The sequence below is a fragment of the Heptranchias perlo genome, chromosome 3, assembly GCF_035084215.1.
Source record: "Heptranchias perlo isolate sHepPer1 chromosome 3, sHepPer1.hap1, whole genome shotgun sequence".
Lineage (NCBI taxonomy): Eukaryota > Metazoa > Chordata > Chondrichthyes > Hexanchiformes > Hexanchidae > Heptranchias > Heptranchias perlo.
In genome coordinates, this window is record NC_090327.1 from 47,679,570 (window position 1) to 47,694,521 (window position 14,952).

At 41.9% G+C, this 14,952-nt stretch overlaps 1 protein-coding gene across 4 annotated transcripts in view; it reads right to left on the reverse strand.

Annotated features, from left to right (window-relative positions):
- Positions 1-14,952, reverse strand: part of LOC137313417 (NEDD4-like E3 ubiquitin-protein ligase WWP1) — a 177,438-nt gene that overhangs the window by 23,343 nt on the left and 139,143 nt on the right. For 3 of the 4 annotated variants that reach the window (XM_067979523.1, XM_067979522.1, XM_067979521.1), the window contains exons 20-21: positions 14,049-14,169; positions 8,877-8,981 (exon numbers count right to left, since the gene is read on the reverse strand). In XM_067979523.1, coding sequence (XP_067835624.1) covers positions 8,877-8,981; positions 14,049-14,169 — 226 coding nt within the window. Of the gene's footprint in view, positions 1-8,876; positions 8,982-14,048; positions 14,201-14,952 lie in introns of those variants that run through there. The other variant, XM_067979524.1, reaches the window with a different exon arrangement.

Genomic DNA, 14,952 nt, shown 5'->3' on the forward strand with positions numbered 1-14,952 from the left:
TTTAAATTCACAAGCTTTCGGAGGCTTCCCCCTTCGTCAGGTGATTTCATTTCGAGGATTTCATTTCACATCGTTCACCTGACGAAGGGGGAAGCCTCCGAAAGCTTGTGAATTTAAAATAAAATTGCTGGACTATAACTTGGTGTTGTAAAATTGTTTACAATGGTTTATGTCCTTTGAGTTGTAGTTGATTGAGAAACGGGTCAGAGGTGAGAGCAGACCAGGAAGTCCTAGCTCTCGTCAAAACTAGTGAAAATTTGATTATCATAATTCGGACACATGCTTATCAAAATTGACTGACACATTAGAAGCAACTTACATGACCTAGTTAACCCCTTTTAACTGGGCATTGAGATTTGATCCCAGAAGAGGGTTTGTTTCAGTGAGATTAAAGATATAAAAATCTATGCTTTCTCCCTCCTCAAGCAGTCAAGCAATTCAGGAGTCAGATGTCGACAGTCAAGCAGGCAAGCCAGAGGAAAGGTAGAAGGATGAGATCACAGGGGGGTAAAACGGAAAGTTCAAGACCAGAAGGTTTTATGAAGTGCAAGAAGTTAGACAACTTCTTAAAAAAAAACCTCCAGCAGTTGAGTTGAAATTGTAAGGTTAATAGAGGTTCCATGTTTAAACAACAGAAGTAAACCTTGTAAAGTATATCACCGAAGTATTTAATCTCATGCCTCTGAGGACAGTGCGAGGTGTACTTGCAAGTTAGCGAAGGCAGGATGAGAAAACAAATACCAGATGGCGACATACCGCAAGCTTTCAGAATAAGATCAATAGACAAGACCAGTAAGTCAATCTACTGGAGATATGTAATCATAACTTCTCACAGACTTCAAATGTGAACTGCGGATTTAATTTTGTTAAGCTGCAAGGTAAGTTCAAATCAAACTTTGCTACACTGTAAGCAACAGAACCCAGTTACAGCTGAGTTAATACAATATGCTTAATGTGGCTAAATGCCTGTAATGAGTAATGCCCGGTTAATTAGTAACCTGTACCCAAGTATCGATTGTAACCTCAATAATTAGCCTGATAAAAATATTAGTTGTGTTAACTTAGATAAGATTAAAAAAAAACTGCAATTGCTGGAAATCTCAAATAAAAATAGAATATGCTGGAAATACACAGCAAGTCAAGTAAGTAAGTGTATCCTTCTTATCAAACATGATAACCTGTCTTTTCTCTCACCAAGTGCTGACCTGCTGTGTTAATTTAAGATGTCTGATCAAAATAGTTCTTTCAGCTGTGACTGGCTTCACCTTTGAGGACTCCAGAAAGAAGGTGTTAACTTATTCCATTCAAGTTGCACTGAAATTCTCTGTGGATTGGCTCGAAGTGTAGCTATTAAATTACTCTAGACTGGGTATGTAAGGTGGTTAAGGGGCAAGCTAAACAGGGGAAGGGGGGAGATGGGCAAGCAGGACTTTGTGCCAGATAGGATACTGGCAGTTTATGAAGGGCGGAGAATGGGGGGCCAATAGGGAGACCATTGGGGTGATCAAGTCTGGAAGTGATGAAGGCACATATGAGTGTTCAGTGGTCAATGGGGTAGAGGCACAGGCAGGTGATATTAGAGGTGATGTTTGTGATGGAGAGAATATGGGGTGAGAAACACTGCTTGGGGTTAAACAGGATGCCAAGGTTGAAAACAGTCTGGTTCCGCTTGAGAGAGTGGCAACTGAGCAGAGTTTGTGGTGGGGGCTAAAGACAATTACTTCAGTCTTCCCAATGTTTAATTGGAGGAAGTTAAGACTCATCCAAGACTGGATGTTGGACAAGCAATCTGGCAGCACAGATGCAGTGAAGGAGCCTAGAGGGGTGGTGGAGGGGTAGAGTTAGGTGTCATTAGCATACATGTGGAAGCTGACTCCACATCTGTAGATGACGTCGTCATGGGACAGCACGCAAATGAGAAACAGAATCAATGGGAGTCTCTGGAGGTGACTGTGTGGGGGTGGCTAGAGAGGCAATTTGTAGGGATGCTCTAGCTATAATCGAATATGTATAAGTGGAACCACGCAAGGGCACTCCCATGGAGCTGGATAATGGAAGAGAGTCATTGAAGGTGAATGGTGTGGTTGAACATGTCAAAGGCTGCAGTCACACTCATTATGCTTTTGCAGTTATTATATCAAAGTACTTTCCCATGAAGATATTGTTATTTTGAATTTCCATATCTAGTCTTACATGCATAATTATAACAAAATGCAATTAACTGATGCTCTGCTTTTGCTGTGACTAATGGTGCAATTGCAATCTTCACCACTAGGTGCCACCATTACTTAGATATAGTTTGTAAGGAATCTTACAACACCAGGTTATAGTCCAACAATTTTATTTTAAAATCACAAGCTTTCGGAGATTATCCCCTTCGTCAGGTGAGTGAGTGAATAAGAGAAAGGGTCTCTTTCTCTCTGTCTGTTTAATTTGACACAATGTGTATTCAGCATACTGGGACCTACTGTTTTCCGTGGCTAACCTGTCTGAACACCAACGACACCTTTTGATTGGTGTGATGGTGTCCCAGCCTAATATAAGATATGCGATTTGAGAACCTCTTATTCACTCACTCACCTGACAAAGGGGATAATCTCCAAAAGCTTGTGATTTTAAAATAAAATTGTTGGACTATAACCTGGTGTTGTAAGATTCCTTACATTTGTCCACCCCAGTCCATCACCGGCATCTCCATATCACAGATATAGTTTGTGGAATCGAATAGCAAAGAGATTATAAGCATGGTGGGGATAGAGTTTCCACTTTGGGTGCAATCGGAAAATTGTGCCCAAATGCACTTGAAATTGCGCTGGTTAGATTATGCTTCAAGTTTCCGCTAAAGTTAGTTTGCATAATCACAAAGGTAAAGTCCTCATTAAAAGCAAAATACTGCGGATACTGGAAATCTGAAATAAAAACAGAAAATGCTGGAAATACTCAGCAAGTCAGGCAGCATCTGTGGAGAAAGAAACAGAATAATGTTTCAGGACTGGAAGATGTTAAAGTTTTTAAGCATGTACAGAGCCAGGGAAAGGTGGGGGGGGGGGAAAGGAGGGGAGGGGAGGAAAGAACAAAAGGGAAGGTCTGTGATAGAAGTGGCAGGAGTGATTAAATGACAAAAGGGATGATGGTACAAGGCAAGGAGGGAGGTAATGGGACAAGAAACAAAAGATGGGTCTAGAGGAGCTGTAAATGGCAACAGCAGAACCATTACTAGCACCTGCTGTCCATAAAAATGGGAGCAGTAGTTATGACCTGAAGTTACTGAAATCAATGTTGAGTCCAGAAGGTTGTAAAGTGCCAAACTGAAAGATGAGGTGCTGTTCCTCGAGCTTACATTGAGCTTAATTGTACCAGCGTAAGAGGCAGAGGACAGAGAGGTCAGTGTGGGAGTGGAACAGGGAATTAAAAAGGCAAGCAACCGGCAGGTCAGGGTCACGCTTGCGGACTGAGCGGAGGTGGCACAGCAAAGCGATCACCTAATCTGCATTTGGTCTCCTCAATGTAGAAGACACCACACAGAGAGCAACAAATACAGTATACTAAATTGAAAGAAGTAGAAGTAAATCGCTGTTTCACCTGGAAGGAGTGTTTGAGGCTCTGGACGGTGGGAAGGGAGAGGGTGAAAGGGCAGGTTTTGTATCTCCTGAACTCGCACAGAAAGGTGCCGTGGAGAGGAGAGTGGATGTTGGAGATGATGGAAGAGTGGACCAGGGTGTCGCGGAGGGAGCGGGCCCGGAATGCTGAAAGGGGAGGGGAAAACGTGTTTGGTGATGGCATCATGCTGGAGGTGGCGGAAATGGCTGAGGATGATACGTTGAATGTGGAGGCTGAGTGGGTAGAAGGTGAAGATAAGGGAGATCCTATCGTGGTTCTGGGAGGGAGGGGTAGGGGTGAGGGCAGAAGTGCAGGAAATGAGACGGTAATGGTCGAGGGCCCTGTCAATTACAGTGGAGGGGAACCCTCGGTTGAGGAAAAAGGAAGACATATCGGAAACACTGGTATGGAAGGTGGCATCATCAGAACAGATGTGACGGAGACGGAGAAACTGGGAGAATGGAATGGAGTCCTTCTGTGAAGCGGAGTGGGAGGAAGTGTAATCAAGGTAGCTGTGGGAGACGGTGGGCTTATAGTAGATATTGGTTCACAGCCTATCCCTATAAATGGAGATAGAGAAGTCAAGAAAGGGAAGGGAAGAGGTGGAGATAGACCATGTGAAGGCAAGGGAAGGGTGGAAATTGGAAGCAAAGTTGATGAAATTTTCCAGTTCGGGGCAAGAGCAGGAAATGGCATTGATACAGTCATCAGTCATCAATGTAGTGGAAAAAGAGGTGAGGGAGGGGACCTGACTACGACTGGAACAAAGAATGTTCCACGTATCCCACAAAAAAGCAGGTTACAGCTAGGACCCATATCGGTTCCCATAGTGACACCTTTCATTTGGAGGATGTGCATGGAATCAAAGGAAAAGTTGTTCGACATAAGAACAAGTTCAGCCAGGCAGAGGAGGGTGGTGATGGATGGGGACTGGTTGGGCCTCCGTTCAGTGAAGAAGTGGAGGGCTGGAAGGCCGTCCTGGTGGGGGATGGAGGTGTAGAGGGACTGGATGTCCATGGTGAAAAGGAGACGGTTAGGGCCGGGGAACTGGAAACTGTTGAAGTGGCAGAGGGCCTCGAAAGAGTCATAGACATAGGTCGGAAGAGGAAAGAAAATAGAGTTGAGATAGGAAGAAATAAGTTACGCGGGCAAGAACAGGCTGAGACGACAGGTCTACCAGGGCAGTTCTGTTTGTGGATCTTGGGAAGGCAGAAGCGGGCTATGCAGGACTATGAGGTTGGAGGCCCTGGGGGGAAGAACTCCAGAGATGAGGTCAGTGACGGTCTGGAAAACAATGGCTTGATGTTCGGCGGTGGGGATATGGTTCAGGGGTAGTTAGGAGAAGGTGTCGGAGAGTTGGCATTCAGCCTCTTCAAGGTAGAGGTCTGATTGCCAAACAACAGCGGCACCCTTGTTAGCAGGTTCAATGACAACGTCAGGGTAAGACCTGAGAGAACGGAGTGCTGCAAGTTCAGGGGGAGGTAGGTTAGAGTGAGTGAGGGGAGTAGAGAAATTGAGATGGCCGATGTCACGCCAGCAGTTCGCAATGAAAAGATCAAGACAGGGTAAGAGGCCAGAGGGAGGGGTCCAGCTGGATCGAGAATTCTGAAGACGGGAGAAAGGATCCGCTGTGCGGGGGGAAGGCTCCTGGCCAAAGAAGTGGGCACTGAGGCGAAGGTGACGGAAGAAGAGCTCAGCATCGTGACTAGCGCAATTGGGTAGCATAATAGAATGTTTCTTTTCTTTCCATTAAAAAGTATTCCTTAATGTATTTATGAGCGGTCACCTGGTGCAGTTTTGCTAATACGGCTGAAAATGGGTTTATCACCAAAAATAACCATTTTTAATAAGGGTGTCTAATCCTCCACCTGTGAGTAACCGGATTTAAAATTACTGAAAACTATACTGAACCATTTAATAGTTTCATTGGTGTACACTAGTCAGTTTCTTGGTAAATTAAATATTTTTTGATCTGAAGAAACTTAAAACGTGTCTACTGGTGCCTGTGCGCCAAAGAAAATGAATGCAATTTGAAGAGCTTTCCCGAACCAGTGCAATCGACGGAATCTCGAATTTTGACCTGGGGGCATGGCACGTTTTGTGGGCGGGGCATGATTCGGGTGAATTGAATCTTGAAGTGGCGTAAAAGATTGCGGAAAACACGAGCATAAGTGGTTTTGGTTGTAACTCACGTTTTACGTTCCCTGATCTTTTGCGCTGGTTCGGCCGATTCCACTGGAACCTGGTGCAAAACTAGCAGAAACAAGTGGGAACTTCCCCCTCAGTGTCTTTACTGTTCAGAATTCCATAAGAGTTATACATGCATGAGAGATGCAGTAGCCTCATATCAACACAAAAATTCACACACCCATAAATATTGAGGGGGCTAATATACTGCACTTTGTACAGAACATTTTTAAAAATTCATTCATGGGATGTGGGCGTCGCTGGCGAGGCCGGCATTTATTTTCCATCCCGAATTGCCCTTGAGAAGGTGGTGGTGAGCCGCCTTCTTGAATCGCTGCAGTCCGTGTGGTGAAGGTTCTCCCACAGTGCTGTTAGGAAGGGAGTCGCAGGATTTTCACCCAGCGACGATAAAGGAACAGCGATATATTTCCAAGTCGGGATGGTGCGTGACTTGGAGGGGGAACGTGCAGGTGGTGTTGTTCCCATATACCCCCTGCCCTTGTCCTTCTAGATGGCAGAGGTCGTGGGCTTGGGAAGTGCTGTCAAAGAAGCCTTGGCGAGTTGTTGCAGTGCATCCTGTGGATGGTACACACTGCAGCCACAGTGCGCCGGTGGTGAAGGGAGTGAATGTTTAGTGTGGTGGATGGGGTGCCAATCAAGCGGGCTGCTTTGGCCTGGATGGTGTTGAGCTTCTTGAGTGTTGTTGGAGCTGCACTCATCCAGGCAAGTGGACAGTATTCCATCACACTCCTGACTTGTGCCTTGTAGATGGTGGAAAAGCTTTCGGGAGTCAGGAGGTGAGTCACTCGCCACAGAATACCCAGACTCTGACATGCACTTGTAGCCACAGTATTTATGTGGCTAGTCGAGTTAAGTTTCTGGTCAATGGTGACCCCCAGAATGTTGATGGTGGGGGATTCGGCGATGGTAATGCTGTTGAATGTCAAGGGGAGGTGGTTAGACTCTCTCTTGTTGGAGGTAGTCATTGCTGGCACTTGTCTGGCGCGAATGTTACTTGTCACTTATCAGCCCAAGGCAATATATTAATGCTGTCCTTTAGTGATAAGAAAATCAGTCTCTTTGCTCCAGATTTTCATTTATGACCCCAGTTTTGGGAAAAGTGAGGTTGGAGAATGAGGCCAATCAAATAGGTTACTCCACAAGATAGAAGTTTGCAACCATAAAAGGTAATCTCGTCACCTTAAAAAGAACAGAACAGAAGCCTGTGATGAAAGAAAAAGAACTTGGTATCATGGTTCATAACTCTCTAAAGGTTCATGACCAATGCAGAAAAACTAAAGCAAATAGGGTACTGGGCTGCATTCATAGGACTGTCCATTACAAAACAAAACTTACCATTTTGTCCTTGTACAAAACCTCAGTTAGGCCACATTTAGAATACTGTGTACAGTTCTGGTGCCCTCATGTGGTGGGTGATATTGAGGCTTTGGAAAAGTTTCAGGAGGCCCATAGGAATAATTTGAAGTTTAAAACACCATAGCTATGCAGATGGGCTTAAGGAGCTGGGTCTATATACTTGAGAAGTATAGACTGAGGGGCGATTTGATTGCGGTCTATAAAATAATGAAATGTCTAGATTGTGTGCACGCTGACAAATTATTCTTTTACGTATAAATTATGCAAGAGAATAGGTTTGATGTTAGGCAGTTCTTCTTCTCCCTGAGAATAGCAGGCCTGTGGACCTGGTTGCTGGCTTGTGTGGTAGGTGTTGATACACTGTGTACATTCAAGAGAGAGCTGGACCGGAAATCGCATCATACAAGGGGTTGGAACCAATTAATATGTCATGGTCAATGTAGTCTCTTGGAATTGATTCAGTTGCCTAGAGGAATTTTCCAGATTTTCTTTTCCTAATTGGCCATGCGTTTTTGATGTGGTTTAATGTCTTGCCCAGGAGAATACATGGCACCTAGGGGGTAGGGAGTTTCTTGATCTGATGCATAAGGCATCTCAACTGTGTGTGACAGGCTAGATGGACCAACTGGTCTTTTCCTGTCCGACATTTTTGTATGGTCGTATGTTAAATTACGTTAACAACAGCGTAATTATTTGATTAGGAAAACGGTCACTGGTCTCAGTTCCACTGGTTCAGAGGAGGATGGACTAAACCCAGAATCTGGACTGTAACCTTTCTATATTTGAATAGCACACTTTGCTACAAAATATAACTGGCTTTAAATTCACTCAGACATAAAATGCTCTTTTATAAATGTGATGAATGACTTTAAAAAGTAGTATAATCATCACCAAGAAGTCAAATGTATGTCAAAGTAGTAATATGCTCCAAATCATTTGTCCCTCCCAAGTGTACCATTGTTTAAAATCTTCAATTTAAATGTATGTTTATTCCTTTCTCAGGTTTATTCTCTCTCTTTACTCGCTCTCTCCTCTTCTGTCAAACAGCAAGGTGGGCAGCTTATTACCAGATCACTATACAGCATAGGTTCAAGAGCCACCTATTGGAGACTTCCAAAGTGATTGTTCTTTCTCCCCTATAGGGAGACCACCAAGCATCGATTTAGCATTGCAGCTGAGATCAGGAAATCAGTGAAGTGGGGGGGACTGAACCTGTGTTCCAGTACTTTGTAGTGCTGTGTGTGGTATTTTTTTCAAAACTATTTTTGGATGGCTATGGCAGCATATGACAAATCTAGTTTATCCTACTATCTCAGTCACAGTGACAGAAGGAACAGTGAATCCTAATCCCTGTACAGTATGGTCCCATGGAAATCCACATCAGATTGTCAAAAGAGGGAAACCGACACACAGTTCGTAATATTCCAAGATGTTGGATCTGACTGAGTTCCAGCAAATAATCCAACAATTCACAGTTTTTGTATGAGGATAGGGATTTTGAAGCTCTCCAATTAGAAATTCAGGTAACACTTCAAAAGCCCTACCAATGACAGAAAAGTGAAAATCTGTATATTAGCAATTTCACCACCAAGGAAATGTGGCATGCCATCCTCATTAACCACATACAAACAATTCATTTCATTTAGAGTTATTGCACAGCTAGCTAGTTCAAAACAGACGTCTATCATTTTGAAGAATTCTGTGATCCTTACCTGCCAGAACCACATGATTTGTTTGCTGTTTCTGGTGTAATGGCGGTAGACTGTATTCCTCTGCCAGTCAGTAAGATCTACTTCTTGCATGCCACAGAGCATAACCTGTAGAGATGGACAGTAAGGCTTTACTTCACAACTATATGCAGCACTGCGATAACAAGCAATCCTCAGTGTTACTTAATTCATTTAGAACTAGGATTAGATATTATGTTAGATTACAAACACAGCAAAACTTCAGGGTAATCAAGGACTGTAAACCTATTGGCAAATTAGCTATGATAGTCAGAGGGAGTCACATCGATGATCTCAATAGAAAAAAGGGGCATAAGTAATATTAAGATAGAAACAGAATCCATATGGATTGAGATAAAGGGTAAGAAGGGATCGATCACATTAATAGGTATATTCTACAGACCTCCTAATAGTGGAAGGGAAGTGGAGGATGAAATATGTAGGCAAATCGATGAATGAGTAAAAAACATTGAATAATAATCATGGGAGGTTTCAACTACCCCCAAATAAACTGGCAAGAAGAGGTAGGGAAAGGGAATGGGCATTTTACAGCGTGTACAGGACTCCTTTCTTACCCAGTATGTGAGAAGCCCAACAAGAGTGGAATCACTGCTGGATCTAGTAATGGGAAATGAACCAAAGCAGATAAGAGAAGTAAGCATAGGGGAACATCTAGGCAATAGCGATCACACATAATAAGGTTTAAAATAATGACTGAGAAAGACATAAGTAAGACGGAGACCAAAGTAATAGATTGGAAAAAAGCTAATTTTGAGGGGATGAAAATGGAACTAGGGAAGGTAAATTGGAAACAAATTTTGACAGACCAAGAGATAGAACAGCAGTGGAAAATATTTAGAACAGTGATCAAGAGAGTTCAGGAGAAATATATTCCTCTAAAAAGCAAGAAAAAACTAGCCAATAATGAAACACCATGGATGAATAAAGAGATAAGGGTAAAATTAAAACTAAAGAAAAAGGCAGACAATAAAGGAGAGGATGACAAAAGGGAACAGAGGTTAGGAAAGAAGGCAAAAAAAACAATTAAGAAAGCAAAGAGGAACTACGAAATTAAATTATCAAGGAATATAGAAAAATATAAAGTATTCTACAGACACATAAATAACAAAAGTAAATTCAGGTTAGGGATAGGGCCAGTAAGGAATGGACAAGATTAACCCACAGGTAATGACAGCAAATGGCAGAAATATTGAGTAGTTACTTTGCCTCAGTATTTACCAGGGTGACTAATAAGGTGGGCATGCCATTAGAACAAGAGATCAAAAAAGATATAAAGACATTAAGATAGAAAGAGGGGAGATAATTGATTAACTAATCAAACTTAGAGAGGATAAAACCTCTGGTCAGGATGGATTGCATTCCCGCATATTAAAAGAAGTTAGGGAAGAGATAGCAGAGGCACTATTACATATATATATATATATATATATATATATATATGAAAATTCATTAGAAAAGGGAATAGTGCCAGAATACTGGCAAACAGCTAATGTTATTCCTATATTTAAAAGGGGAGAAACAACAAGTCCAGGGAACTATAGACCAGTTAGCTTAACATCAGTTTGGATTTTCAAAAGGCCTTTGATAAGGCGTAGCATTGCATTGTAGACTCATGACTAAGATCAGAGCATGTGGGGTCAGGGGACAGGTAGCAGAATGGATAGCAAGCTGGTTACAAAGCAGAAAACAGAGTAGGGGTTAAGGGTAGCTACTCAGACTGGTAAAGGTGGGAAGTGGTGTTCCAGAGGGATCGGTGCTGGGACCACTGTTGTTCACAATTTACATTAACAATTTGGACTCAAGAATCAAAAGTGCAATTTCAAAATTTGCAGATGACACTAAATTGGGGGGGGTGTAGTTAACACAAAGGAAGAATGCGTCAAAATGCAAGAAGACATCAATAAACTTGCAGAATGGGTGCGTAATTGGCAAATTAATTTCAATATAGATAAGTGTGATATGGTGCAATTTTGGTAGGAAGAATAAGGAGGCCACATACTGTTTGGATAATAAGAGTCTAAATGGGATAGAGGAGCAAAGGGATCTCGGGGTACAGATACAGAAGTCACTAAAAGTAGCGACGCAGGTTAATAAGGCCATAAAAAGGGCAAACCAAGCACTGGAGTTCATTTCTAGAGGGATAGAATTGAAAAACAGAGAAGTTATGTTAAACTTGTATAGAACCTTGGTTAGATCACACTTGGAGTACTGTGCAGAGTTCTGGTCTCCTTATTAGAAAAAGGATATAGAGGCATTGGAGAAGGTGCAAAAAAGATTCACAAGGATGATACCAGAACTGAGAGGATATATTTATCAGGAAAGGCTGAACAAACCAGGGCTCTTTTCTCTAGAAAAGAGAAGGCTGAGGGGTGACCCAACAGAGTTCTTTAAGATAATGAAAGGGTTTGGTAGGGTAAACGTAGAGAAAATGTTTCCACTTGTGGGGGAGTCCAAAATTAGAGGTCATAAATATAAGATCATCACCAATAAATCTAATAGGGAATTCAGGAGTAACTTCTTTAACCAAAGAGTGGTAAGAATGTGGAACGCACTACCACAAGGAGTAGTTGAGGCAAATAGCATAGATGCATTTAAAGGGAAGCTAGATACGCACATAAGGGAGAAAGGAATAGAAGGGTATGCCGATAGGGTTAGTGACGTAGGGAGGGAGGAAGCTCGTGTGGAGCATAAATGCTGGCATAGATCAGTTGGGCCGAATGGCCTGTTGCTGTGCTGTAGATTCGATGTAACTCAATGATTACTCATGGGGATTCCCAATCTCAACTGGCTGAGTAGAGTGTGTTGCGAACAGAGGTGAGGAGCTTCCCTACAGGGAAGGAAAGCAGGGGAAAAAAAACTGGTAGTAAAGTCAATTTCACACCCACTGGTGATTAGGACACTTACATATCAAAGAATCATATTTCACATATTTCATTGAAACATATAAAATTCTTAGAGGGCTTGACAGGCTGTTTTCCCGGCTGGAGAGTCTAGAACCAGGGGGCATAGTCTCAAGATAAGAGGTCGGACATTTAGGACTGGAGATGAGGAGGAATTTCTTCACTCAGAGAGTGGTGAATCTTTGGAATTCTCTACCCCAGAGGGCTGTGGATGCTCAGTCATCGAGTATATTCAGGGCTAAGATCAATAGATTTTTTGACTCTAAGGGAATCAAGGGATAGAAACATAGAAAATAGGAGCAGGAATAGTCCATTCGGCCTGTCGAGCTTGCTGCTCCGCCATTCAATATGATCATGGCTGATCCTCTATCTCAACATCTATACCTGCTCTCTCCCCATACCCCTTGATGCCTTTTGTGTCTAGAAATCTATCTAGCTCCTTCTTAAATATATTCAGTGACTTGGCCTCCACAGCCTTCTGTGGTAGAGAATTCCACAGGTTCACCACCCTCTGAGGGAAGAAATTTCTCCTCGTCTCAGTCCTAAATATCCTACCCCATATCCTGAGACTGTGACCCCTCGTTCTGGACCCCCCAGCCAGGGGAAACATCCTCCCTGCATCTAGTCTGTCTAGCCCTGTCAGAATTTTATACGTTTCAATAATATCCCCTCTCATTCTTCCAAACTCGAGTGAATACAGGCAGAGTCGACCCAATCTCCCCTCATACGACAGTCCTGGCATCCCAGGAATCAGTCTGGTGAACCTTCGCTGCACTCCCTCTATGGCAAGTATATCCTTTCTTAGGTAAGGAGACCAAAAATGCACACAATACTCCAGGTGTGGCCTCACCAAGGCCCTGTATAACTGTAATAAGACATCCTTGCTCCTGTACTCAAATCCTTTTGCAATGAAGGCCAACATACCAATTGCCTTCCTAACTGCTTGCTGCACCTGCACATTTGCTTTCAGTGACTGGTGTACAAGGACACCCAGGTCCCTTTGTACATCAACATTTCCCAATTTATCACCATTTAAATAATACTGTGCCTTTCTGTTTTTCCTTCCGAAGTGGATAACGTCACATTTATCTACGTTATACTGCATCTGCCAATGATCAATATCTGTGGATAAGGGGATCGGGCGGGAAAGTGGAGTTGAGGTCGAAGATCAGCCTTGATCTTATTAAATAGCGGAGCAGGAATGAGGGGCTGTATGGCCTACTCCTGCTCCTATTTCTTATGTTCTTACATGTAAGACATGTTCCGCAAAGAGTGAAGAATCAGATGGGGCAGTGATAATCAATTACCATATTATTTTGAAAATATTTAATTCTCGAATTCCAAGACACTAAACCATACCTGTGTAATTTTACACTAGATCACAGCGTTTCCTGGGTTGCAACACCTTATGCTATTACACCTTTACCTTTAATATACAACGTACTTTCCCACTCCATGCATAGATAATGAGTTCTACTATTATCAAACTAATGGACTTATGGGTTCAAGTGCTATAACAGTACATGACCTAGTCCTGATTTAAAGTTAGTCTTTAATTCATTCCTACCTATTTTCCTACATTTAGATAACCATGTCACTTTTTTATTTTAGCTCCTAATAATGTAATATATTTGCTTCCCAATTTTATTTCCTGTTTCTGTTTAGTTGTGTTTTTACATTTTGCAATTGTTTTAATAAACCTGCTAAGAAACTTTATGTTAACCAGAGGGAGTTACATATATGATTCTGGACTAATGGGGAGAAAGGCACTGAAGTGAGAGAAGATGCTCTCATACAAAAGGTGGAAGTAAAAAAAGTTTTTTTTTAAAAAACAAGCACACTTGAGCCAGTCTTATACCCCTTCCAGATGGCAATCACAGAGAAGTACTGAAAAAGGTAGGTAACCTGCCTGCCCCTCTGTCTGGTATTCCAGAGGGGCAGATAATAAAAGCTAGGAGTTATAAAAATACCAGCTTTATATTTTGCGTACAATAGTGCATTCAACTTAATTGCTAGAATTCGTCCTCCAAATTGTACTTGATTTAAAATATTGAAATTTTACGCATGTATTGATGATAAATTAAAGCAAGTAATTAACCCCAACAAAATAATCGGCCCAGCAGGCAATGTGTGTGTGACAGAATTGCTAGCTATTTGGAAAGTTCTATTAGTTCAATCAACTAAGTTAGTTCATATAGTTTTATTGTTTGGAGAAATTCAATCGAAACAATCTCACCTCTAGCTCTTTTTCATCAAAATACTGGAGCCATTGTAGAGGTACTACCTCATTGAAGCCGTCTAAAAAAGCTCTGGTCTGTTCTTCCACCCCACGAGTAAATCGCCATTCTGCCATGAGACTGCAAGAGCAGAGGTCATGGTTTAAAGTAACTATGCAAAAAGAATACTGTTTAAACAATTACTGTAAAGTACAAAATACAGTAAAACTATATTTGCTGGATACTACAACAAAGGGCTATGCCACTACTATCAAATGAATAAGCATGTGAATTCTGATTGTATTAATTGCAGTAACTGAATAGCAATATCTGGCAGAGATTGTGAAAAGAACAGAAAAGCCAATTAAGGTAAGAAATAAAGGGGCTGGATGTAGTCAGATACTCAGTCAGATCCATATTTAACTTCTGCTCATCTCCCATTGACAGAGTTCTGATGAAAGGTCATTGATCGGAAATGTAAACTCTATTTCTCGCTCTACAGATGCTGCCTGACATGTTGAGTGTTTCCAGCATTTTCTGTTTTTATATCATGAACAGATTACTTTCTCTGTTACTGAGCTTGGCTGTATATGTGTGGTACTATGCTGCACATCTGAAGATAATTAAATAATACTATTTGATCTTTGATGGCTTTGCACATGGGAGATTCACATCAAGTGTAGTCTTCAGGAACAGCATGTTTAGAGGGCAAGGGGTAAATGAACCAACGTTAGCAGTCATAATTCAGTCGCCATTTTAAAATCATTTTTCCCATTTTAAAAACCTTATTTTTATATACTTTGATTTTATGATTATTTATAGTTAAATAGGAAAGCACATAGCAATTTGGGAAGCAGAGAAGTGGAATTAGAAGTAGAAGCAGAGCATAGGAATTTCAGGGCAGTAGTGGCTGAGGATCCGGGA